The sequence below is a fragment of the Periophthalmus magnuspinnatus genome, chromosome 3 (genome assembly GCF_009829125.3).
Source record: "Periophthalmus magnuspinnatus isolate fPerMag1 chromosome 3, fPerMag1.2.pri, whole genome shotgun sequence".
NCBI lineage: Eukaryota > Metazoa > Chordata > Actinopteri > Gobiiformes > Gobiidae > Periophthalmus > Periophthalmus magnuspinnatus.
This window is the reverse complement of record NC_047128.1, coordinates 23,519,988-23,547,768: the sequence shown is the minus strand read 5'-3', so window position 1 is coordinate 23,547,768 and position 27,781 is coordinate 23,519,988. Positions and strand designations below refer to the sequence as shown.

The window sequence follows — 27,781 nt, the reverse complement described above, 5'->3', positions numbered from 1 at the left end:
TGATGCTGCCTCAGTGTTATGTTTCATGTGTTTGGTGATGTTTCCTCTATGTAAATATGTAAAGGCAAGGCTCAGTATATGTTATCATATTATGGCGTGCAGTAAACCACATACAAGTAGAGATGTGTTAAAAAAAAATTGGACTAGCCATATAAAGGGCATATTATGTCAAATCCACTTTTATAGCTTTGAACCCTTCCCTCATCATTAGCTTAGGGAGTTGGCTTATTCTTTTTTTTTTTTAAATTCGATTAATTCATGCATGTTTGAGTATTATGTGTATTATTCAAAAAATTAAGACTCCAGATTGTACATGTAGGGATAAAAATTGTCACTTAACACATGAACATCTACTGCATTTATCAGTTCTGCAGATTTGAAAAGTAAGTTAATGGACCATTTTCTCTTATTAACTCATTTTTATAAATATTTCAGTTTACAATTAACAAAATGTAAAATGAAAATACTAAATACCTCCAAAAGAAGCATAATATGTCGTCTTTAATGTCATGAACAGTAGAATGTGACCCAAAATGTAGTAATTCGTAGTGCTTTACAGAATAAGAAAGGCATTAAAATCACAATGAAAGCAAATCAAAACCAAAATAATTACAAATAATCATCATAAAATTAACAAGAAAAGAGAAGAGTGTTGAATAAAAACCTTTCAGTCATATGTACAGCTAAAAAGAACAGTTTTAAACATGGTCAAAGTAGAGGCCTGTCTCACATTTTCAGGAAAACTGTAAAAACTGAAATGCTGATTCCACATGATACAACTTTTCTTGTCTTGCAAATATTCACATTTCCTGACCGAGCGGCATTGAAGGATGGGTCAAATGCAGAAGACAAATTTCCCTACAAGAACAATAAAGTGTACTATCACCTTAACCTGAAATAAACATCTGTATTAAAATTTACAACTATAAAAATGTGATGTAACCGTAAAGTCAAGTCACAACGTTTCTGTACAGCTAAGTGATAGTTGATATAGAAAAAGCGCAACCAAACAAAGTGAGAAACATTATGAAGATCTGTGGCCCACTGATGGCCCGATGCTGTGTGAGCTCCGTGTGACGGTGCTGGGGCTTGATGCTTTCTTGATCTTCAGCACGGACATCACAAACCACACAAGAATGAACAAACCTGTAAACAAACCACAAGGAAAACACGATGGTGAGAACGACCAGTCCCAGTAGCATGCAAATCATGCAAATATCAGAAAATGAACAGTTATAAAAAGGTAATACAGAGAAGATACACAAAGCAGCTCTATCCAGAAACAAACAGGCTACAATGATCTCATTTGAATGAAAGGGGGAACTTTGTAAATGAGCATCTATAACGCACCTTGTAGTGGATTCAGGATGGAGAAGGCGTAGAGCCCAATAGTGGTGAGTTTGCCATATGAGAAAAAGATTAGACCCCATGTGGTGCCAAGCAAAGCGATGACTCCCAACAGCGTGCAGATGTCCTTCTTAGCTTGGTTACAGTGATTTGGCCCAAACTAACAAAATTAATTGAAAATGAATATATACATTTGGCTTTATTTTTTCTCCAGTAAATAAAACATGTTTGATTTCTGACCCGTTTGCTCTTGCGCATTCTCACAATATTTCGGACAGTCACCATTAATAGGCTCAGGTTGAATAGAAACACTACACAAAACAGTCCCATTATGGTCACTGTTTTCATGACGTCATTACGAATGAAGCACCTGCAATACAATTAAAACAGCCATATTCATTTATTCTTACCATTTTAAAACAAACAATACAATTTCCAACATGATATATTTCTCACATCTGAGTGGAGTTAGACTTGTCCACAGTCACTGTGCCATAGAAATCTGTATTTATGCTGGCCAATATTGCCACAACAACCACCGGAACTCCTGTGGATAAAGATTTCTTAATGTGTGTATGAACAATATAGGTAATATCCCAGTATGAGAATTTTTACTTTGTGAATCTACTGTTAGATAGGGCGAAATGAAACTGTAAAGAGGCAAATCTTCTCAGTTCTGCAATTTTGAACTGGAAGTTAATGTACCTCTATGTATTATCAAGCCATTTTAGGTTAATATTATTAAACTCTGCAATGAACAAAATGCTAAATGTCATAGAGGAGTATAGTACAGTGGAGGAAATGTTATTAAGATACTTCTAAACTTACCCCATCCCACTACACTGACTTTGAGCAGGTATTTCTTGATATAGATGTTAAAAATTTTGACCATGAGAAGATAGAGATGGAATCCTTCTACTGCCATCCAGCAGAAAGAGGCTAGCAGGGAAAAGTGCAGCCCAATAGCCAGGTAGAAGCAGAGCCACGGGGAAGACCAAGAAAATTCCCAGATTCCAGCGGCTGTGTTTGGGAGGAAATGTATGTTGAGCAGTAAGAGTGCAATGGCGAGATTCACATGGACCTTCATTGAGACGTCTGATCTGACTCTTCTGTGAAAAGTTTAGTGAAAGAAGATCATACTTGTGATATTATATACAAATAAACTATACCCAATGTTGGGAAGTAACTTTAGTACTGAGTAACTGTATTCCGGTACAGTCAGTATTTAATTTGGTGGTATAATGCAAGAAAATTTACTTTCCTAAAATCTAAGGAATATATCATGGTAGCTGATCACGCGATTTAAGCTTTGAACTGCATGGTATTAGTAAAGTAAACTCAACATAAAAGTATTCAGAATACAGTACTTTGATTGGACCATGCAACAGAATACAGAAATATTTTAATGCAGATTTTCACTATTCTTTAACTAAATACATTTTCAAAATATTCTTCTCTGACTATACCTGTTTGTGATGAAGAGCAAAACAGCAACAAGGAGGGCACACAAAGAAATGCTGCAGCCAACAAACGTGATATAGGTCAGATTTTTTTGATCTGCTGCTGAAACTTGAGTGACTTCCTTATTAGATATCTGACAGGAAACACAGGTATTAGTATATAAGTTTGATTCCATTGTTAAAATAGTTCTTCCTTCTCACTTAACCATACTATATCATGTACAATACCATTAGCACTCCAAAAAAGGTGAGATGGTTACAGGAGCAGATAATATGACTCTGTTTAGGCTTCCGCTGGGTTAAACAACCGTCAGAATGAAAGGCTGATAAAATGACATAAAATTTAAGTTAGTCAGTCAGTAAACAAAAGAACAATTTACAAAAAGTTATGAAGTTTTTATATTTCTGTTTCTTAATTAATTTTTTAACTGACTTAGTGTTGAGCCATTCAGAAACACACACTGAGGGTGGTGGGCTGTCTGAAAAACAATGTGGATATTTTGGTAAAAAAACAACAACAAAAAACATTGAATTAATGGTGTGTACTTAATTTACTGATAGGCTTGTGGTGACATTTATACTCATGTTGACCATTTCTTGTAGCCCCGACACATGGTATCCCTCCACACTCAAGCCCACCATTCTATTATTATATAGGTAGTCTGAGGAGTTTATCAACACACTCTAAGAAGTAACATCCACAAATCAAAATGTATTGACATAATGCATGAAGTTAAAATATACATAAACACGACTTACTGCAGCTTTGTGAGGTAAAGACACCATAATGACAGCCAGTTTGTGAAATCTTTGAACAGGCAGTTCCCTTGGTAGTTGAATAGTTACAATAGTATTTGGGAGCTTTTCTGTTGATATCTACACACACACAAAGATTAAGTATGTATTTTATAACTGTGTTAATGTTAATGTGTAACCCCCCAAACACTTGTTTTGTGAAAAAGCTTACCTGTGTCTCATTGGCATAAATAGTTAAACCAGTAAAAGTGTAAGAGAACGGCGTTTGGTAAAGAAAAGTGACAAAGGAGTTTACTGCATATCCTGTTGTAGCAGTCACCTTTGTCTCTGCTACATGCTCCTCAAAGTCCACTAATGAACTAAATACAATAAAAAACAGTAGGTAATAATGTTTGTCTTGCTTGACAGAATAATATTGTATATTAAGAATGTGGAACTGTAATGCTACCAAAAGTATGCCGACATACCTCATATTGCCATTGTCCAAAGCTTTGATAGCAGTAGTCATGCACATCTGGATGTCTATCGGGATGCCTACTGACATTTAAAAGTTGACTTATTATTATTTTTAACCAAAAGATGAAGTTTAAATCTGCCAACTGGACAAATCCAGTTGGCAGAATCCAAATCCAAATTGTCCAGTTGACAGATTTATCTTATCTTCATCTTTTGCTATGGATCAGACCTGGACAACTGAGAGATTACACAGACATTATTTTTCACCATTATTGTATTCAAATAAGCCAATTTTGACAGAGTTTTACTAGGTAATAATTTATACTCAGGCCTAATATCACACCTTGAAAATAAAAAATCTTATAATTGAATAATTGAAGTGTGTATTAATTATGCCATAGAAAATATGGCCTTTAAAACAAACTTTTATATTTGGAATAATTCATGAACAAATTTGAACGTGTACTTCTTTGTCATCTCTATCAAATAGAGAAAACAACTTACTGTGATTTTTTGAACAACTGCAAAGAACTGAAATCGAGACATTCACACACAGGATGCAGAACAGGAACCATCTCATTGTGCTTTTGTCTAGACTAAAAATATATATATATATTTTAGAAAACAATGGTAAATCAATAGCACTGTATTTCACAAATAACTGCCTACCTTAAAAAGTCCCTGAAGGTTGATTGTCATATATTGTTTGAAATTACCAAAGAGTTTGTGAGTCAATCGAAACGCAAGGGTGAAAATTTTCTATCTGAACAACAAATATACAGAAGTACATGCAAACAATAAAGTTGACAATGGTGCACTCTGACAGATAATATCAATACATGTCTGTATTTCCTTCTTACTGATTTACATAATGACAGATGACCATTCACAACCCACAAAATAAAACTCTATATTTGGAAACAAAGAGTTTTGTTTCCAGTAGCATATACCTTGACCAAACAGCAGGGGGCAGTAACAGATCATAGACGCACTCATCAGGCCCATATGCCTAGCTGCTTGTGTGGTGTTTGGATAATTAAAACATGTGTAGCTTATTTATGTTCAACTGTCTTTTGTACTTTTACTATCCTCATTAATTCAGTCCAGGGCGTTTTCTATTGGATTCTTATAATCTCAAAGTTGCTGGTTTGTGGTGATGGATTATAGCCTGTGGGGTTTGATGCTATCAGGGAAAACACAGGAGCATACTCACCTGGATGAAGTGCTCAGTTATGCTGAATGACTCACTTCCAGCAGGTGTTGTTGATACTTGGAAAACTGGAAAATCCCAATGCCCACAAATGGCATTTCAGCTGTTGCAAATGGGCTTGACCAGAGCACTGTATGAAGCTTTGATGTTTTGTTCAAGATGCACTATTTTACTTTTCTGATGGGGATCCACTGCCTGCTTGTTTTCGAGGAAATGGCCTTAAACTTGCAAATGTCTCCCTTTTAGAGTGTTTCACTTTATAACAATGTTGCCGCTCAAAAAATAACTACACTTTAGTTTCATAGTTTCATAAAGGTCTAAGGGGAGTAGTAATGCGTTCTTACAGAATTATTTGAGCACATTTTTTAAGAATTTGTACCACAAGTTCACCACACCATACTTTTTTCTATTCCAAGTAACAGTATTCTTGTGTACGTAAACGTTTTGGTTACTGTGAACACTTCAAAGAAGAGCCAAACTCTTTCTGCTCAGAAAATGAACGATTGTGTTTCCTGTTCCTTACCTTAAATTATGGTATACTTTTTTCTGAATATTATAATCTGTTCTCTGGAAATCATTTTTAGATTAATTCATTGGTTTAGCTGCTGCATTACTCAAATCACGCATCACTTTTCAATCCCCAGAGTTACCAGCAGAGGGCAACAGGCACCTGATCATATGTGCAGTGTCCTGACCATTGCCTGGTTATAAAATGCTTCAGAAAATATAGTTTTTAAATTTGACTACTATTACATACAATGGCATTACAAGCCAATAGCATTACAAACCAAGCTGTCCTGTGTGAGCATTAGTGATTGTGTGTGTGTGGATGGGTATTTATCACATTGTGAGGACTAAAATCTGTATACACTCAATTCATGAAGACCTGCCTCTCTTATGGAGACCTCAGGTCCCTATGAGGTAAATGAGGTATTATTGGGTCAACAACATGATTTAAATGTCCTATATTACACAAAATTGACTCCTGCAAGCTTTAAGCCATCTTATTTTGTTACCTCATCCAAAACATACCCAGAATTGTGTTTTGTTTCATTCAAAGATGTTATGGTATGGTATGGTATGCTTTTTATTTGTACAGTGCACAACAATACATTAACCAAGACAAAAGGCAAAGGAAAGATTCTGGTGCCTGTAGTCACTGAGCAGGTTGGTGAAAATACTGAATATACAGATTCAATGTATATAGATAAATTGACCACAAAAAAATTAAATAGAAATGACCTACGATCGCATTGTTCAAATACAATTCTAAAAACGACATACAGCCAAACACATAAGCACGTGCGCTCATACCTGCTCCCCTTAGTCCCTTCCACCCTCCATCAAGGCTCTACATATGCACACACACACATTCTATACTCTACTGATCATGATCAATCCCTAATGTGTATAAACTTGTTTAGTTATCAAGCACTTCTTTGTCAGACCTGCAAACATTTTAAAACCTGTGCAGGTTAGAATTTGTGTTGGCAAATTATTCCAATGACTCAAATCAACAGAGGAAAAATCCGATTTGGGGATTACATTTGGGGACTCTGCACTCTTCTCTGGAGGATGAGCTTGTTACTCAAGTTACTCAGTGTTTGAGTAAACCTTTAGTCTCTCTACATCTCCAAAGATAAAAATGCCCTGTTCCACATTGTGATGTCATGTAGTGGTAGTTTTCAAGTTTAAAGTTTTTTAACAGCTACCTTCAACCTTTAGTTCAATAGAGATCATCAATTCCTGGGCCGAAATCATCCAAATGATGTGTATAGAGTTTAAAAAACACATTGGAGCATTACCATATAACATCACAAGGTGGAGTGCAGCATAATATGGGCCTTTAAAAGATTTTATATTTGTTAAAATTGTAACTATGGTCAAGGTTAGGATCAGTCTCCAAGAAATTAATTTTACTCAGTGTAATGTCCCCAGAAGCATAGAAACCCAGCATGTGTGTACCTAGCTGGACAGAACACATGGAGGATGTCTTTCTTTGCTGGTGTCCCTCCCCACTTCAACCTCCATCCGTCCGGGTAGATAAGACCTTTAATGGACAATGACGTGAATTTAGTGAGCGAGGGCAAACAGCACTGGAGATCCTCTACAAAATAAAACCAAACAATAACTCATTAATTATTATTAGTGTTTCGAAAATTACAAGAGAAATTAAGTACAATCACATACTTTATTTGATATGTATTAAATGTATAGTAACTAAGTAATGTTGTGCTTATTTTGACACCGTTCAAATTTACAGTGTTTTATTTTGAAAATCAGAATCCGTTCTACTTCCGGTGACGCTTTGCTTACTTGACGCCATGGTTACCCACGTTAGGTGCTCAAACAGATCGACGAGCTGACCACAAAGTCTTGCACTCCGAGGAGAGAACAGCCCATGCACGCCAGTAGGACAAAACAACACGGGTGATTGTAACTTGCAGGCTTCATCTCGGGATTCCAACATCAAGGAAGCCATTATTTTTTCTAGAATATTGATTTGGATCGGAACAAGTCCCTCTTTCCCACTGACTGACTGCCCGCTCGCTGGTCACTGCTGAAGGAGTCGTCCAAGTATGGTGAACTTTGTCCTTAGCACTTACCAACTTTTATCTCAGGGTATGTGGAGTAGTTTGCTATCCAGTCTTCGCTTTCACATAAGAAGACTATTTATTTAAAATATGACAAGAGTAAATGAGTTGCTAACGTGTTATAAATTAGCTTTTGTCGCGTTTTTGCTAGAGGCGACTTGTCAGGTGCACCAATGCTTCGTGCAAGTAACCGAACAACGACTTTGAGGTTCATTTGAAAAGTAGTGCACTTTTCGAAGCATTTTTAACATTAATTGCTCATTGTGACTTTTCTTTTTGTGGTAGAAGAATATTTGTTTGATTTTTTTCTTGGGTGTCTTTGTGAGCACTTCGAGTCACCAATGTTAACGGAAAGCCCAAAAGCTTCTCTATGACAAATCTGGACTCGCGCCTAATTTCAACATGGAAGCTTACCTCTGAAGACTCAATTTCGACAGGGAAACTTTATTTTAGTCTTTCAACGGCAGCTTTTTGTAAAGAAGGCAGCATAACCAGGAGTTAAACGGGCTCAGAAGTAGACGACAGCGGTCGTAGTGAAGTGACTGAAGCACGACCGGGGAAGCGCCTCTGCCATGGCCCTCTGCTCACGAGACAGCTGCCTCTGGTTGCTCTGGAGACGGAGCCTCCTCGTGCTCTGGCTGTGCGCGGCTGTGGGAGCGCGCGGGACGGAGGATGACAGCACGTTCAACGCGGAAGTAAGTAAACAATATTCACATAAAAAACAAAACGATACTCACATTGTAATAATGCATTATGTACAATGTAAAAATGTCATCTTATTTATTCTATGTATAAAGGACTCTGATTAAGTGGGCAGAAATACAGGGTTTCCAATCTACAACCAGATTATCATGTTCCCTCCCTGTTTCCAATGGCATTATTGCCAAGCATGTACAATTGTTGTACTAGCAGATTGTTCTTGCATAGCTAGTTAATTAAATAATAATATTATAACATAATAAGTTGCCCACAGGCATACACATTTATTTTGATATGATTTCTATAATTACAGACACACCCTGATTATTTCAAAACCATCCCACATTTCTCATCAATCAAGGCAAGGCAAGGCAAGTTTATTTGTATAGCACAATTCATACACAAAGTATTCATTCACAGAATAAGAAGGACATTAAAATCACACAAATCAAAACATCACAAATAATCATCATAAAATTAACATTAAAACAGAAGAGTGCAGAATAAAAACCTTTCAATCAAATGCCCTCACAATTTGCCAAATAGTGAAACAAATAATCAGACCATGTCTGCAACATTATATTGCAACTCGCAATTCAGAAGACTGTGCATTAATACTGACAAATGCAGGGGGTCATTGTCTTAAAAAGGGGTTCTGATGCAGAATTGACTTTTTGAGCTTCCTGCTATGTTATAACCTTGTTCCCTCATTAAACATGCCAGATGCTTATTTGAGTATTTTAGCAATCCTGCCCAGGCCCTATTCGAACCCTTCTTGAGGTACAAACATACCAAATGCGCATTGCAAGAGCTATTTCAATGTCAACTCTATGTAGAGGTGTGTTGACCCATGACTAAAGCGCTGTGGCGTGGGTCACACGGGCAGTGCCTGGCATTTTCCAAGTTTTGGGTGAATAGAGCATCGTGCAAGGGGCGAATGGCTATTGACGAGCGAACAACAAGTGTGAAGCATACTGTATAAAGTGAACTAATTGAGAGGAACGTCATGTCAAATGAAGCTTATCAAGGCTAGTTGTTACAAGGGCAAATTTGAAGCCAAGTTCCGACTGCGAGTATCATAGCAACCAAGGAGCCAATCCAGAGCAAGGCTGTTGAAGATAACGTCCCTTTCTGCCAACACCACTGGTTTAGCAGGGAGCCGGCGCTTAGAAATGCCGTCAATCATACATGTTGCTAATGGTAGCGGGAGCAACCTCGGGGAAAGAAGGTGCCTTATTTGTCTGTTATTAATATTCATATTTTGATTTACGGACAAAATTGCAAAATAAAAACAACAGGATCATGTAGAGCGGGTTAATATAAACATGAACGGAGGGGTGACAATTTTTCAATGTCAAGTGAATTGGAGCCAGAAATGTGTCACTACCACAAATGTACGTGTGATTACAAAACACTTAAACCGCTGTACAAAGTGAGAGCTTTCTATCACTGAAGGGTCACCTCAGGATATCCTAACTAAACTAACGTAACTCTGGCCAGATATCATCCATCAGACCAAGCTAATTGAATCACCTATAACTATTTATATTTCAGGAATAAGAAGAACAATTAACTCCTCCGGATGCTTGTCTGTCTGCTTGTTTGTTTTGAGAGTCCATTCAGGAGATAACAGAAATGGGTTGTTTTAATAGCTTTGGGGTGGTGATTAGTGATGGTGTTTTGTTTGTGTGTTTTGGTGGTCTGCAGGAGACTGCTGAGGCAGAAGTTACAAAACCCTCTGACCATGGTCCGCCAGGTTACAACACATTCTGCAGGGTATTAGCATAGCTGTGGTGTGTGGCCCCTGCTTGTGTGTGCTAATAGCTTTACACTTTATGGCACTAATGGATGCTCTATTGTTCTGAATGTGTTGAATTATGAGGCAGTGATTTTGTAAGGGGGAGACAGCTGATTATCTAGTAAAAAGTGCTTATTCTTTACTAAAATGGTATTCTGCTTTATGGCACTGAGGAGGTTGTAAAGGTATGGGAATCATTTTGGAGATAACTGGTAGTTAAGGTAATTCTGTGTCTTTCAGCAGTCTAGAATCAAAATCATTCTTTCAAAGGTTTTTTAGATCCGGTAGAAAAAATAATACAATTCTGAATGATGTTTTAAACAATAACTTAATTTGGCATTTCTTTTATAAAACTTTGTATCTGTTGTACTTATTATGCACCAATCCAGCTTTTTCTGTTCTGATAGCTATGTTGATACTTTGGCTTTAAGTATTTGCCAATACCCGATATCAACTGATACCACTGCAGAGACTGCAAATATTATTTATTCCCTTTAAACACAAAATACGTTTGGTAAACATGTGTTTTGTATCTGTTATTTATCATTTAGTAACTACAGAACAAATATTCCAAGGTGGTTTGGGCCAACCTTGTCCAGTAAATTACCTTATTTATTTATTTTTTTAAATCTGATAATAGGCCAAATTATATCGACTCAACTGATATTTTGGAACCGATATCCATTTTCAATACCAGTGCCGATATCCGATACAAATAACATTTTTATACAAGTCTTAACATTATGAAATGTTCTGCGTCAACATTTGCCAGGAGGAAGTCTTATTACATCACTTTTACAATCACTACACCCTCTATGTCATCTCTATGTGACTTGGCCAAGCAAAATAGTTGACACAAAAGGATCTAAGTCATTATCACACTATCAGTGAAAAACTTTGAATTGGCCAAGGCTAACTGACTTTATGGTTTTAAATTAGTGGAATTAAGCCCGCCACACACAGCAGGATCATTTGCCTGATTTAGGACACGATTTGCTTCTCCCTAACTTCAGGGAGGCATGACCTGACTTTGGATCTTCGTGCACAATTCTGAATCTGCTGCGCTCCTCATGTCAGTGCGATTCTGAGCTGCTCTTTCATATCGTAACCACATAACATCAGCAGCTCTATGGTAACAGCCAATAAGACAGAGCACCGGGGCAGACGGAATGACAGACATAGAGGCGCAAGATACAGAGTCAGGAAATAGCGAAAATAATTAAATGACTTTATCACTCTCATAAAATTGTAAAGTTAAACTGCAGCTTTCTCATCTATATTATACATTAGAATTTGTCCTCCGCAAATAATGACACCTAGTCTACAAAACAGCACTATAAATCCAGATTGAAGACTTACTCGCCCCTATAACTGCTAGCCTCAATGAAAAGTCAGACAGGAACGTCTGTTACCTTCTTTACGTGTTTTGATTATTTCCTATTCCCTTCCTCAGTAGTGTCATGTGATGGTGTAGTGATGTGTCTTGTAGGCTGCTTTACCTACCACTGTTGAGTGTGGCTTCAACCGAAGTTTTTGTGAACAGAGATACTACGTCACGGGATATGAACATTTCATCGGGTTTAATGGTGATGTGCTTTAGGGCCTCTGCCAGTTGCTTTGACTTCTTACGTTCCTGATCTCTGAGTCCGAGTAATGGTTTGATTATTTGATTACATATAAGTGAATAAAAGTAAAAAAAAAACAGGCACAAATACACACAATACCAAAAAAAAAAATTGCAATAATCACACTGCCATACATCAAGGGGGTCACAAAACACATACAGAGAACCATGAAGAAACACAACATTAATATTCTGGTCAAAACCTCTGCAAGGACCTGTCCAAGGAGAGTAAATAATGATGAGGGAGCATACACCTTATCACACATATGGGATGCAGTCCTGGAGAAGATGTCAGACAGTAGGGGGCGTATGCTTCCCCCTCCTGGAAAACCAAGTAAAGCAGCCTACGAGACACATTACTATCACATCTGGAAGTAACTGAAACATGTAAAGCAGGTAAACAAACGCTCTTGTCTGACAAAAAGAATCGGCAGTTCTAAGTTTAACATTGAAGATAGAATGAACCTTTAGCAAAGCACATTCTGCTTCTGTGCATTAAAAGCATTTATCTGAACTATTGCACCACATTTCACTAATAATAACACCATTTTTGCATCTAAATTTGAAGTGCAATGCTCTGATCTTTGGAACATTTTGGAGTGTCAAAACGAGTTGCTTTACTGTAGACAGGATACAGCTGATGCAAGGTGCGCTCACAACTTTTAACTTGTGGTGCGCAGTCTCTCCGCCGCCATATCTTGCTGCAGTCTTTGCACTCGAAGGATCATAAGATTAAAAATCACATATGGTTCTCTTCATGTCTTTTTGACGCACATTTAAAAAGACTGAAAAATCGTGTCGTGTGTGGCAGGCTCAAGATGACACAATGTGACAGGATCAAATATAACCAGACTGATCTCACAGTTTATACAAGCTTAACACCTAATGACAGTGAGCCAATCAATGTTTTATAAAGCCCAATATGCAACTGTATAATGGCATCGGAAATATACTCTTCTTTGCAGCAACAATATAGGAATTTCTATAACAGTTCCACCTCCTTTTGATAGTGGCACCCCTTTTATTCACTGTCTAAATACGGAGGTCATTAAGATTAGTGGGGAAATTGATAATTGCGATTATTCTGGTCACAATAAAATCATAGGGCCTAAAAAATAATACTAATCGTGAGAATTTATAAGCAAAAACAAGCCATTTAAATTCAATATACTCCCAAAAAGGTGAATTAAAATGTTTTGACTATTTAAGTCTCGCTTACTTTACTCTATCAATCAAAAGTTTTATTTCTTAAAGCTGGTCACATACAAAAGGAATGGTAATGTATTAAGACAATTTGAATGATTAGCAATTTCACTGTTGTTTTGGTCATGCTGTTAATAATTTTGAAAAGTGTATCACAATACTAAAACTCGAATTTCAATGCTAAGGAATAGACTCCATACTCAATATTCCATTACCACTATACTAGTAAAAACATTTTTATTTAGACAATAGAATGTGATTTTCAACATTAAATCATAGTACTTTCTTTTATATTACCACGCCTTAGTCCTTCAGTTGTCGAGTTATGTTCCATAGTGGTCAGTGGGCATATACTAGTCTATGTGGTCTTGTACTTGTCGTGATACAGCTCAAGAACATTCAAAAGCTGTTCAGGAAAGGTTCATTTCTGTCCCGTGAATGTGATTTGAATACTTGCTCAAATGAGCGTCTAGTTTCAATATTAGTTTTAATTATCGATTAGTATTTGATTTTCGGTATTTTTGACAACCCTAATTGTGAATAATCATTAAATTGTGATGTTTCTTCTCACAATAAGCGTAACAGCAGACTTAACATTACTTTATTACAAAACAAAAAGAAAACAAAAGAAACAATGAAAAGTTAAAGTCAGTGTGTAAATCTCAGCTGTATGTGCATGTGATGGCTGAATATGACAGCTGTTCTCTAACTGGGACACTCACACGCTGGGCCCGGCACTCCGAGGCATCTGACAAAGTACAATGGGCTCTCTTGTCTGCAAAAGGAGCACTGGTGAGAGGAAAAAAAAAATCCAAACCAAAAAAAGAAGTTGTGAATAAGCGAGAGGAGAACACAGGAAGAAACATGATAAGCAAGGTAGCGCCGGGAGGAAGCGGAGTAGTAGAGTGCAGAAGCGGCAGCCTGTAAGTTAAAGATAGTATTAAAAGAGAAGGCACCGTACGACATAGAACTGACTTAACTTCATGCGTCTATAGTGTCCATGTAATCTTCATCATGCCGGCTCTTGGTATTCCATCTGCTGTTCCCTGATTGGCTGTCAACAAGTCCACAGGAAACAATGCAGGGATAGAAACCAGACATTTTAAGACAGAGATTGCTAAATTGTTCAGGAAAGTCAATATGAAACCTATATAGTTTCATAATCACAGTACATTTTTGCCATCAAGACTAGACCAAGCTCAAATCAGGACTAAACCAGGTCTAAAGATTGAGGCATTTTAAATGTTGAATGTGGAAATGTGGATTGTGATGTTTTGAAATGGGAGAATGCATGGTTTGATTGTAAATGGATGGATGTTTGGATATATTTTACCATGCCACGGAGGGACTGCAGATGGAAACTCTAAATCTGGTGTAAAGCAGTGGATTGGTCATGTAATTAGAAAACATTCCCAGTTAAACCTGATTTACCTGGTTCAGTTCTGTTAGGCCTATCACAATAAAAAAAATTAGAAGCTTGATATATTGCTACAGAATATCGCGATAAACGATAATCTTGAAACTACTTGATGCCACTGACACAATAATAATAAAACTAGATACTCCCCGTAAACGTTCTTTTTAATGTCATAAGTTACTTAAACATCTACAGCTCCAATCTTGCATTACAATGAAGTAACAAGAATCTCCTCACATGTTCAAAGAAAAATTACACAATAAATTTTAAGTCCCAAAATATATTGTTCCAGCTATCATTTATTGAACGATAGGTCGACGTAGTAGTTATTGTGACAGGCCTAGTTCTTGTATTTTCCTGGTTTAATGGTATGATATACAGTAGTTCAGTGATAAACTACATAGCAATTTACAGCCCCCTCCCCCATTATTACTTGCTGTTTGAGCCCTGTTTTATGAGCTAATCAGTGCTGTGTGGATTTATTTTTCTACAATCAAAACAAGATATTATTTCTGAAATGTCTTTACTGATTCACATTTACCTTACCCAGATCTCCTGACTTAGAGGGGGGCACGTTGGCTGCAGACCAAGCCTCAGAATAAAAGCTCTGTTAGTACCTTGGCTGACATTGTATTGGACACACACACACAAACACACACATTCACTTCTGGCAGCTTTTACTACTTCTTGTATATAGCTGGGTCCACTCTTGGCAGGTAAGCTCAAGGACTCTCTGAAAGGCTATTTAATAGACGAGGTAACGTACACACATCCTGTGCATAACTCTTGTCCAAGTCTGAGATGTTGTTTAGTATGCGGCCCAGCTGATGAGAGAAGGGTGAGATGACCGCTCACTCTTCTAGATGAAGGTTCCAAGGTGGTAGGAGACTACATATTTATTCATAGAAGGACTGTAGATAACCAACGGCTAAATCACAAATGTGCTAACTGTTCTACTTCAGTTTTGTATTGTTGAGCTGAATGATTTGGGGAAATTATCTTATGAGAGCTTTCCAGAATATTCCATCGCAACAAGACTTTCCATTTAAATTCAGGATTCTGTTCACAATACACATTTTGAACATGTCCAGGGCTATTGGTGTTTGAGAGAAGACAGAGATATAAACTGCTAAATAAATACAATCTTGAGGTCAGGGTGAGCTTTTCTTTTGGAAATGTACTCTAGTCACTTTTGATTAGTGTTTCTCAAAGTGTGGTACAGGTACAAGCTCCTTGTGGTGGTACCGTAGACTGTATAAAGAAGTGGACTAAGTGAGTGTGACGTCATCCATAGCGTTTGGCTCTAGTCAAATGAAGCTCATCCAGGCTAGCAGTTATAGAGTCGAATTTGGAGCCAGGTTCCATATTTGAATTATATTATAGTATTATAGCAACCAAAGCCAACACTTTTTTGAAGTGGTACTTGATTTGAAAAGTTTGATTTATTGTTTATATCCGATTGTCTTGTTCTTAAGACACATTGATACAACAGGACAAAGTATATAATCCATTAGTTACATAGTCTTATCAGGCAGAGTTAAAAACATTGCCATTATCATAGCTAAACATTGACAGTTTATTGATTGAAGTATGTTCACGTTGAATGACCGGTGCATTATTATAATGTTTATCCTTTTTATCTCAGTCAGAGAAGGGTCAGGGTCATGTCCTGTTGTGCCTTAACTCGGCCTCTTCCTGCTCCTCCAAAAAAACACAACTGATGCAACCACCATATCCACAAGCAGCGGGGAACCAGCCAACTACTCAACGAAATATATTTGAAATCGTTAGAACTTGCATGCAGATCTTACGATGCATTTTATCTGAGAATACTTTGAACATAACTATGAAAAGAGACTTTAATATTTAGGCAGTCCAGTTTTGTAAGATGTTAGAAATAAATATGATTCTTTCTTTCTTACCTCAAGGATGGAAACCTTTGTTTAGTGACAAAAAGGATCAGTACATTCATTTTTAAATCACTAAATCTTTTTTTAGCCACAGTCATCTGTAATGTTTTGCATATTGATTTAGCAGATGATTGGCCAGATGTTTTCACCATAAAATCTAGTCTATGATTAAATTATAAAACCATAGACATATATAACAACATGCATTTATTTTATTTAAAGCCACAGAATGTAAAAAAGAAGACTAAAATAAAAAAGTGTACATTTTGCTCGTGTTTATTGCATAAAAGTTTACAACATAGAAAAACAGGCATCCTTACTCGGAGCAGGCTTGCATCCACAAACTTTCCTGCTTGTTTCTGTGGAAATGTTATTTCTTTGGCTATAATCTTCCAATTTATTGCCTGGGAAGAGTCTAAAGGATTAAATAAGCTTTTTCAAAATTAGAAAACACCTCAGTAGCTTATTGTGGAACTTTTTTTTGTAATTGTGTCTGGCTGAAAGGAACTCAAAAGCAGTTTGTTTTCATGGTCTCTTAGGGAGTGGTTAAGTAAATAAAGCTTTTTATCAAGTTAAGGTTCTATTGTAGAAGATGGGCGTGAGCTGTTGCACTGAGCACACATAGATGAACACAGGCTTGGACAGGCACACAGGGAGCCAATAGTGAAGGCATATCCCATATCTTAGGCAACCTCAGAGGAAAGTGCACGGTGCTCAAGGAGTAGTGGGTATTGGATTTCTACATAACAGGTGGGATAGACTCTGCGTCATCTGTGATTGGGTCAAGTTGCACATTTTCACCCACAAGTCTGTCAGTAGGTCTCAGGCCTCACTGAATGCAATGACCTAACACATGCTATAATTTGACTACCTCAAATATTCTCATGCAATTTTTGCAATAACCATGTTTGCTAAGGCAGCCCACATGGATAAAAAGGTGTGATCACAACATCACAAAATATTTAATTGCAATTTTTCTTACAGGAATTGTGAGTTATGCTTAAATAAGAGGATTCTGTTCAAAGTTTACATTTTAAACATGTCCAGAAGAATTGACAAAACAATTGAATTATGAACTAATACAAGAATCACATTTCAGAACATGTTTGTACAGATCTCAACTACTGGGTTAGCAGTTTTTATGCAGAATAAGACAGAATATTTTCTTGTTTATGAAGGAAAATGTGCTGCTTAAAAAGTGCAGCTGTTGTGATCTGTTGTGTTCATTCAAATTGGTATTTCAGTTTGATTGCAATTGTTCTTGCAGCCCTGTCACGTGGTATAACATTTTGTAAATAGATTTCACACTATGGTTGATTATGTCCTATTCAGTACTATCTACAGTGTTAAATGCATTTTGTACCTGATTGTCCACAGGCATGGCTGAGGATGTATGGTTACCTGCCCCAGGCCAGCAGGCAGATGTCCACCATGCGGTCAGCTCAAATCCTCTCCAGTGCTGTCAGTGACATGCAGAGATTCTATGGCCTGGAGGTGACTGGCCAAATGGATGCCCAAACAATAGAGTAAGCAACTACATAATAGGATTTGTGCAATAGCAATTTGGTTCAAATGGTTCATTAGACATTGTTTAGTCTGTATGTAAAAGTTTTCAGACTATGATGAAGCCAGTCTCATGTATTCGTTAAAGTTCATGGATTATCCCATTGGACAGTGTATCTTGTAAACATGAAAAACACAGGTGAGGGGGAAGGAGGGGCAGGGTCTGGAGGTATGAGTAGTGCGTGATGTCACTAACTACATGAAATTGTAGTGGCAACTGGAGGCAGCACACACTAAGTTTTTGACCAGAAAGCTGCAAATTTACCTAATATGTGCTAAAAAGGACTATAATAATGAGGATAATGCTAGTAAAACACCATGTACATAGGTAAGTAGTGAAAAAAATTGATTTAGTGTTTAATTCCACTTTTACGTTGGCATTTTCTTTTACAAAATGACATGAGATACATGTTAAATCATAGCTCAGCGTTTATTGCAATATTTAATACTAGTAAATGGATTCCTTTTTTTTTATATCTAAAAGCAAAATCCACCATCCAAGTGTCACTGCTCTTGGTGAGGCTGTCTGTTTTTCTTGTCAGATTATTAAATTACATCATGAGCATAGCAACCAAAAAACATACTATCTCTTGGGTAATTTATTCCTTACCACGCTCTTTGCTTCCTGTTTTTGACTTTTCTAATTCCTTTAGGGCAATGAGAAGACCTCGATGTGGTGTGCCTGACAAATTTGGAGGCCAGATAAAAACCAATGTGCGGAGGAAACGCTATGCCCTCACTGGACATAAATGGAACAAAAGTCACCTCACATACAGGTAGATTTCAAAATAACGTTGCCTAATGGAGGGATGGGAGGAATTTAAATTGGTCATATAAATCTTCAATGTATTTTTGTTACCATAGTATCCAGAACTATACTCCGAAAATTGGAGAATACAACTCATTTGAGGCCATCCGGCGAGCTTTTAAGGTCTGGGAGAAGGTCACGCCACTAACCTTTGACGAAATCCCCTACCAGGAGATCAAATATGGCCGTCGCAAGGAGCCTGACATCATGATCTTCTTTGCTTCGGGTTTCCACGGTGACAGCTCTCCTTTTGATGGAGAGGGAGGTTTCCTGGCACATGCTTATTTCCCTGGTCCTGGAATGGGGGGAGATACTCACTTTGATTCAGATGAACCCTGGACAATAGGAAATCAAAATTTACAAGGTGAGTGCGGGATTGTATAATGGGAAGTATTTATAGTGCTGCTGCTGTGTGACTTTTGACTGACACAACTTTAGGAATAACATAATGACTGTGAGTTTCCATAAGGAGGTTATTTTTCTGACAAGCATTGCAATTGTGATTCGATTTGCAAGTTATGTTTTGTTAATAGTTTCTGTTCAAGTTCATAATTTAAACACGTCCAGAAGAACTGACAAAAATATTGAAATATGAACTGCTAAACTATTACAAGAATGACATTTCAGAACATGTTTTATGCAAAATAAGTCAGAATATTTAGTTGTTTTTGGAGGTGGTACTTTAAAAATTACAGCATTTACGATTTGCTAATTGCATTCATTTAAATTGCGACTCAGATTCAATTAATCCTTCACCCATAGACATCTCAACTCATCTCTGACTTCCTTGCACTGAAATGCACACATTTGTAATATTTGTCACATATTTTGTTCTGGATTATTTCTCTGGAAACTTCAAATCATACCAAAACCTCATGATCATTATTACTGCTGTATTGGTTGATGTCGGGGTGGGCGATATCGAAAAATAAGAATGTCTTATTTCCAGGTTATCAGATGTTTTTGCAACCAGAAATGTGCTACAATATGCCTAGAAATGCATCGAGTGAAGTATCAGATAAATGCTGACTGCAAAATAGCAGAGAAATATAAATTTGTAACAGTTTGAAATATGACATTGCAGTCATTATTATATTATATTTATGTATTTATTTTGGATAGCTTGAGATGCATCATCTTTTCTCTTATTCTGCCTATTTAGTTTTATATTATCTTGTTGACACATCCCCTCCCCGAACCGCCACCTTAACGTGGTGGAGGGGTTTGAGCACCCGAATGATCCTGGGAGCTATGTTGTCGGGGGCTTCATGCCCCTGGTAGGGTCACCCATGGCAAACAGGTCCTGGGAGACGGGTCTGACTAAGAGCGGTTCAGAAGCCCATCATGAAGAGGAAAACAACGAGGCCGTTTACGTCGCCCAGACTGGCGTTACCGGGGCCCCACCCTGGAGCCAGGCCTGGGGTGGGTGCTTGGCAGCGAGCGCCTGGTGGCCGGGCCTTTACCCATGGGGCCTGGCCGGGCCCAGCCCGAAGGAACGACGTGGGGCCGTCCTCCCGTGGACCCACCACCTGCAAGAGGAGCCATGAGGGGCGGGTGCAGAGAGATCTGGGCGGCAGTTGAAGGCGGGGACCTTGACGACCGGATCTCTGGACATGGAGACTAGCTCTGGGGACATGGAATGTCACCAGAACCCGAGTGGTGTTTTGTTATTGGACTTCTGTGCTAGTCACAGTTCTCCACCTCTACTCTCCATCGGGTCCTTGAGGTTTCATGGGAGTTTGCCCAACCAGTCCACATGTGTTTTGTGGATCTGGAGAAGGCAATCGACCGTGTCCCTCGTGGTGTCCTTTGGGGGGTGCTCTGGGAGTATGGGGTCCGGGGCTCTTTGCGAAGGGCTGTCCGGTCCCTGTATGACCGGAGCAGGAGCTGTGTTCGCATTGCCGGCAGTAAGTCAGACCTGTTCCTGGTGCATGTTGGACTCCGCCAGGGCTGCCCTTTGTCACTGGTTCTGTCCATTATATTTATGGACAGAATTTCTAGGCGCAGCCAGGGGCCGGAGGGGGTCTGGTTTGGGAACCACAGGATTTCATCTCTGCTGTTTGCAGAAGATGTTGTCCTGATGGCTTCTTCGAGCCAGGATCTGCAGCAGGCACTGCGGCAGTTTGCGGCCGAGTGTGAAGCGGCTGGGATGAGAATCAGCTCCTCCAAATCCGAGGCCATGGTTCTCGACCGGAAAAAGGTGGTTTGCCCTCTCCGGGTGGGTGGTGAGTCTCTGCCTCAAGTGGAGGGGTTCAAGTATCTCGGGGTCTTGTTCATGAGTAAGGGAAGGATGAAGCGTGAGATTGACAGGCGGATCGGTGCAGCGTCTACAGTGATGCGGTCGCTGTATCGGTCCGTTGTGGTAAAGAAGGAGCTGAGCCCAAAGGCAAAGCTCTCGATTTACCGGTCAATCTACGTTCCTACCCTCACCTATGGTCATGAGCTCTGGGTAATGACCGAAAGGACTTTCGCGGATACAAGCGGCCGAAATGGGTTTCCTCTGCAGAGTGGCCGGGTGCACCCTTAGGGATAGGGTGAGGAGCTCGGTCACACGGGAGGAGCTCGGAGTAGAGCCGCTGCTCCTACACGTCGAGAGGAACCAGTTGAGGTGGCTCGGGCATCTGCTTAGGATGCCTCCTGGGCGCCTCCCTAGGGAGGTGTTCTGGGCATGTCCCACCGGGAGGAGGCCCTGGGGAAGACCCAGGACACGCTGGAGGGACTATGTCTCTCGGCTGGCCTGGGAACGCCTTGGGGTCCCACCGGAGGAGCTGGAGGACGTGTCCGGGGTGATGGAAGTTTGGGAGTCCCTGCTTAGACTGCTGCCCCTGCGACCCGGTCCCGGATAAGCGGAAGAAAATGGATGGATTGTTGACACATGTCCAGCCTCTATTTGGAGTCAAAAAGATACATTGAACACTACAAATGAGTCTATATTCTACATCTCATTTGTAAAAATAAGAGCATTATGTTTAAGTGGCCTGCAGTGGAGTCTTGGTTTGCACCGAGTAACCCTGCTGACCAGAGGGGATTTTTACAACAATGCTCCTTCCTGCTCTGTAATCTGCATAGATGGAGTGGCCCTCAGACAGCTGTGTTGTGTGTGTGATCAGCCCAGTGGAGGATGTGTTGCAGGACACTTCACAGGGACAGTGGAATGCCCTGTAAGTGGGACTGTGTTCCACTCCACCGCTCCTGGAGACTTGGCCTTTTGTTGCCTGACAGCATTTGATCTGCCCAGAGGCAAAGTGCAACCAAATTACTATCTCCGAACTGTACCCAAACATGCTCAGTCAGTGAAACAGTCTGAAAAACGCCCTCTACACTAAATTTCTGGAGTTCTACTACAGCTTTGTACATTTTTGTGCGATTGTCTCTGAAGATTTTTGTTTGATTATTTACTTTTAAGTTAAGCGGTAACTCTTTATAATAAGTACACCTTAATTTGCCTTGAAGGCCCTGGACCTGATTTTTCCCCATGTATTTGAGCAAAAGATGTCTGCATCTAATTACAAAGCATTTTATTGTATGCATAAAGTAAGTGAAGAATAACATTAGTTTGAACCACTGCAAACCATTTAAAATGAGCTGTTCTGTTTTTCACATTTTAAAACTGTAAAAAATGTAAATGAATACCATGATCGGACAATGCTAATTCAAGCTTAGTAATTATTTAAGTAGTTACAAAGCCTTAACTATTTATTCATTACAAAGTGTTACCAGTTAAGTCACTGCAATGTTAAAAAGGAAGAAAAAGAGTTGTGAAAACACTGTCTGATCTCACTGTCATGTGTTAGAGAAGTAATAATTGCTTGAAAACCTTGTGATGCAAAGTGTGATTAATCTGCCGCTCTGACCAAAACATCCTCCCAAGGCTTCCAATAACAGGTACTTTTTCTTATACACTACTGAAAGAAGTTGTTGGACACAGTTTAAAAGAGCTGTAAACAAAAACATTACAGATGTTTGTTGGTAGTGTGGTTTACTTTGTGTCCTTTTTGTCGAGCTGAATGGTTGTCACGGCGACTTCACAGAGACCTCTTTATTTGTCAGCACTATCTCGCTCCCCTTGACTTCACCCTCTCAAGTGCTTGTTGCAACTTAGCATAGCATGAGGGCATTCATGTGACTCAAATGAAAGATGGGAGGGAGAGGAACTGTGCTGCTGTCTGTTTGTGTGTGTGATGCTTATTCACTGCAAGGACATTCCCAAATACCAAACCCACAGTGAAATGATGATGTCACTGCCAAAATATTGACCAATCAGCACAGGGCATCGCAGAGTTCAGAGATTAACCAGCACATGGGCCAGGCTACAAAGGGGTCTTGACTAAGGGGAAGTCACCAACAGTAAGTAGGGTTGACTGGACTGATAAAAGCTATAGAAGTGAGCTACGTGTGATAAATCTAAAGTAAGTGGTGGACAGAGGCTGAAGTAGTGGTCAGTGTGCCATATGTGTTGGGACAACCACATTCTTTCTGGTTTGTGTGCTGATTCATATCCTGAGTTGACTAAAATGACCTTATAAGTTATGTGTAGGACTGTAGTTGACTAAAGACATATCAATTAATTGAGCAAAAAATGGGTATGGCAAAAAAAACTCTTAACTATTATGTTTCTCTGTGTATCTGACCCCAGCACTCACAGGACTACAACTGTACCAGAGTTGATGTGAAAACAAGTATTTATGCAGAAGAAAGTACCAGGAAACAATGTATTTATATAAAGACAGAATAAACTTGTGACTCATGAGTTTAATTTTCCCTTCTATAGATAAATACCAAAAAATACCAAATCTTCAGATAAGTCACTCATTCACTAACTTCTCTTTTCTGCTCTTGTCCCATATAAATCCTTATAATCTACATAAAATACAAATTGTGGTGGACTATTAAGACACCATCGACCGATTAATTGACTAAATTACTACAGACCTACTGCCCTAGTTAGAACTATGAATAACATGCATTAATAACCATGTGTCATCTTGATAATATAGCAAGTATTATATTTGGGTTGTCCATGTGGTTTTATAATTCCACCCTGATTTTAATCCCATACAGATATTGTAAAATATCAGTGCATTTAATTTATTTTAATAGTTTGACTGGAGTTTTCATCAAAATAATCACTACTGTTATAGTGCACAGTGAGACATTTAACAGTACAGTGAATTTATAAAGAAATGAGTAAATCAGCTGGGGGACCTTTCACACCTAAGTTGAACCAAAGTAAATTTAAATACTTGTTTTTGCATTGACCTTATACAAAATAGGCAGATAAACATTAAAAGGATTAATTGCAGTTTTTGCTTGTTTTTTGTAGTATAGATTTTGTGATAAAACAATATTATGCCCCTTCAATTAATATAGTCTTTTTTATTGTAGGTAATGACCTCTTCCTTGTAGCAGTCCATGAATTGGGTCATGCTTTGGGTTTGGAACACTCCAACAACCCCCTGGCCATCATGGCTCCTTTCTACCAGTGGATGGAGACTGAAAACTTCCAGCTCCCTGAAGACGACCGACGGGGCATCCAACAAATATATGGTACATTTACTCTTTTCCTGCATATAGAATATAAGAATACAAATAATATTTTTTTTTTTTCCCCAAGTATTTTTATTTGTTATTAAACTATAATATAAGTATATAATTATTTTACATTCTATTCACTGTAAACCACAATATTGATCTAAAACGGTGAAATTATAGAAACACGTCCACTGACTTTAAAAAGTTGAAGAGGGGGTATTATGAAGAGGTTTTAGATATCATCCATGTATCTTTCAGTAATCAAACCCTCCTTACAGTTCGTTGTAAGATTCTGAATAATGCTCAGCCCACAAACCTATGTCATCCATGCTCCATAAATATACAAAAGTATGATACAAAACTGTAAACAGTAACTTGACAAACCTGCCATGATGTGCAGAAGTTTCATTCATTGATGTGTTGTGATGGCGCTCTGAAGGGGGAGTGGAGAGCAAAGGGAGGGGAGACTCAGAACTTCAGAAACAAAAGAGAAACTAACATGTTAATGCATTGTTTTTGATGAATATAGCATATTCAAAACAAAAGGTAACATGGTGATTTATGGTTTATGTGTTTGCAATTAATACCACATAAAAGTAAAATACCCCCTGTTTAAAAACTTCAGAACTAACTCTGCCTCTTCATTGTGGCATTTCACAGTAGCAAGTAACAGATTTTTATTTCTCTATTTTTACTGTTGAAAAATGCCAGAATTGTATAAGTAATACAGAGCTGTGTGCAAAAGATCTGGTATATACTGGATAGATACTAGATTACTCAAACACGCATCATTCACTTTCTGTATAACTAATGATGAGGAAACATTGTTAGAACATGATTCAAATTAGCATTTGATATGATATAAATCCCCTTATGAAATATATATATTGAACATAATCTTCTCCTGTATAGGTCAACCTGACAGCAGCCCCACACAAGCACTGCCCACTGTCACACCTCGCCGTCCGGACCCCAGACCCCCTCAGAACCCCCCACAGAACCCTCCTCGCAACCCAGAGCGGCCCAGGACCACAGAACGACCGGACCACTATGGACCAAACATCTGCGAAGGAAACTTTGATACTGTCGCTATGCTCCGAGGAGAAATGTTTGTTTTCAAGGTAAATACTTTTCATGACTCAGCATTTTTTTTAGCCGGCATGGCCTTGTTTGGACTTTGACTGGCTGTTAGCTGGAGGGCTGCGTCCTGACAAGTTAATTGTGTAGATAAATTGGTTATCCTTTTATGGATGTACAAGATTAATGCCACGTGCTTGGTCTGTTTTCAATCAGGTCTCGCGGATTGTAAACCAATACAGCCTGCGTTTTATGAGGCAGAACACTGGTAAAAGGGTGCGGTGTGATCAGGTGCTGGCCTTAAACAGCCTCTAGTCCAACAAAACATTAACAAGGCCTGACTCAGCGGGTTGCTTCCAATGGTTTCCTGGTTAGTATGCTGCAATGAAAGGAGCCAAATTAGTAAACAGTTAGACTGCAGCCCACGCTTTTGTGTGTGGAAGTTTGATGCAAATATAACTGGGTGGGTATTTAACTGGAAACTACATGGTAAGGCTGCAAGATTAATCAAATCAAAATCGCAATTTGAATGGAGATAAATAGCAAAGCAGTTTTCGAAGTACGATAATTTCCTCCACAAACACCAAAATATCCTATCTTATTCTGCATAAAAACAGCTAACCCGGTTATTTAGACTTGTACAAACATGTTTTGAAATATGATTCTTGTATTAGTCTGTCAGTTCATGTTTCCGTATTTTTGTACTTTTATTGATGTAATGCACTTAAAATGTGATCTCTGAACAGCATCCTATCATCAAAGTATAAATCGCAAATTTAATTGCAAATTGCAATGCTTGTTAAAAAAAAAAAAAGAAGATATTTTGCTCACCTCTACTACATGGACTTTATTAATTAAATGTGAAAATCGATAATCAAATTAAAGAATCCATAAAACCTCTTACTTGGATCTATAAGTTCCTAGCTGTCGCAAACCTTTCAGCACATTTTTAATATTCACATGCAGTCTCTTACTTCTGGGCCTGAAGTCGATAGATACTGGGGAAGGCTCCAGACATGCACAACCTGAAAAAACATTACCTCATATGAGCGTTTTGTATTCTACCTTTTTTGATACAATGTTTTTGCTAAACAAGAGGACAGGGTCAATAAAATAAAACCACACCATGTTCTTCAGAAAAACTTTGTCTTCTTCCATATCCACACAGCACTGCATCGCTAAGAGAATACGCAGATTGCGGTTTAAAATAATTTAAGCTGTTTAATTAATCAAGTTTGGGATAAAAGATGCTACAAAATTATGTAAAAAGTAACTTAGAGTAGTGTTTTTCTTTTTTGTCTTACTTACTTGGCATTCAAATTGACAAAACACTATACTTTGTACTAAAATGACTCACTACAGAAACTTGCTTTGATGAGGGTGATGGATACAACTTATTCAAGCATAGAACTGCGGAATTTCAAACATTGCTGTATCCAAAGCATGAGATGAACACACCCACTTGGTCTGTAAATAGTGACTGCAATAAGTGTGCCTGCCTGTGATCAGTAGCAGAGATGTCCAGCTGTCCGGACGTGCACATGGCCAGAGAATTATATTTGCACTCTTAGATTTCATGTCCGCCTGTAACATCTCTATTCTGGGGTTTTTCCCTTCAGGCCTGAACAAGGTCTGGAAAGCATTTATCATATCACTAAAATTACATTACGGCCTTCATGCACAAGTTCTTTCAAATGTCATTAACTGGCTTTAGAAATCAAATGAAGCCCCGGCATGTGCAATAGTCTGTTTAATACGAACTTGTCAGCAGCGAAGAAAGACTTTGAATAGGTTGGTAGTTATTGGAATCTTGGCAGACTTCTTTATTCATCTGCGGATAAATCACTCGTTAATTTGGAAGTAAAACCCCACCCTCTGCTTTATACCCTGCGTTCTGGCTGGGATTTGAAGTGCCAACAACACCACTTCATAGAAAGGGTTAGGAGACGAAAATTACTTGAAATATGTCTTCGGATTTCACACAAGAAAGCATGCAGAGCTATCTTCAATCTCCCACTGTGAGATGAGTTCTCCAGACAACTAATACAGCCAATTCGTCCTCAATCTGTTCACTGTAAGAAGGGGGCTGTCAGACCACACAAATCGGGGTGCTTGTGTAGAGCCATTCCCATAGCAGGATGAGTTCTGTTCCATTCTGTGCTGTGCTGACAGACTGCCAGTTTGTCCGGAGTGAAGGACGAAATTCCCCAAGCGTGCCAGAAAAGAAGCAGCGTTTTACCGTTACATTATCCAGGACAAGACGGGCCACTGACTCACCGCTTCTGAATGAGCACGGTGTAAATCTGTCCACTGGCTCAAATGAAAGA

The 27,781-nt window shown here is 38.7% G+C and overlaps 1 protein-coding gene across 1 annotated transcript in view; it reads left to right on the top strand.

The window, feature by feature from the left end:
• Positions 1-7,572: 7,572 nt before the first annotated feature.
• mmp15b (matrix metallopeptidase 15b) overlaps positions 7,573-27,781 on the top strand; it is a 28,834-nt gene continuing 8,625 nt past the window's right edge. Inside the window, exons 1-6 of the mRNA XM_033991202.2 lie at positions 7,573-8,518; positions 17,852-18,000; positions 18,691-18,813; positions 18,902-19,209; positions 24,231-24,392; positions 25,290-25,498. Of these exons, the coding sequence (XP_033847093.1) occupies positions 8,396-8,518; positions 17,852-18,000; positions 18,691-18,813; positions 18,902-19,209; positions 24,231-24,392; positions 25,290-25,498 (1,074 nt within the window). The 5' untranslated portion in view covers positions 7,573-8,395. The remainder of the gene's footprint in view (positions 8,519-17,851; positions 18,001-18,690; positions 18,814-18,901; positions 19,210-24,230; positions 24,393-25,289; positions 25,499-27,781) is intronic.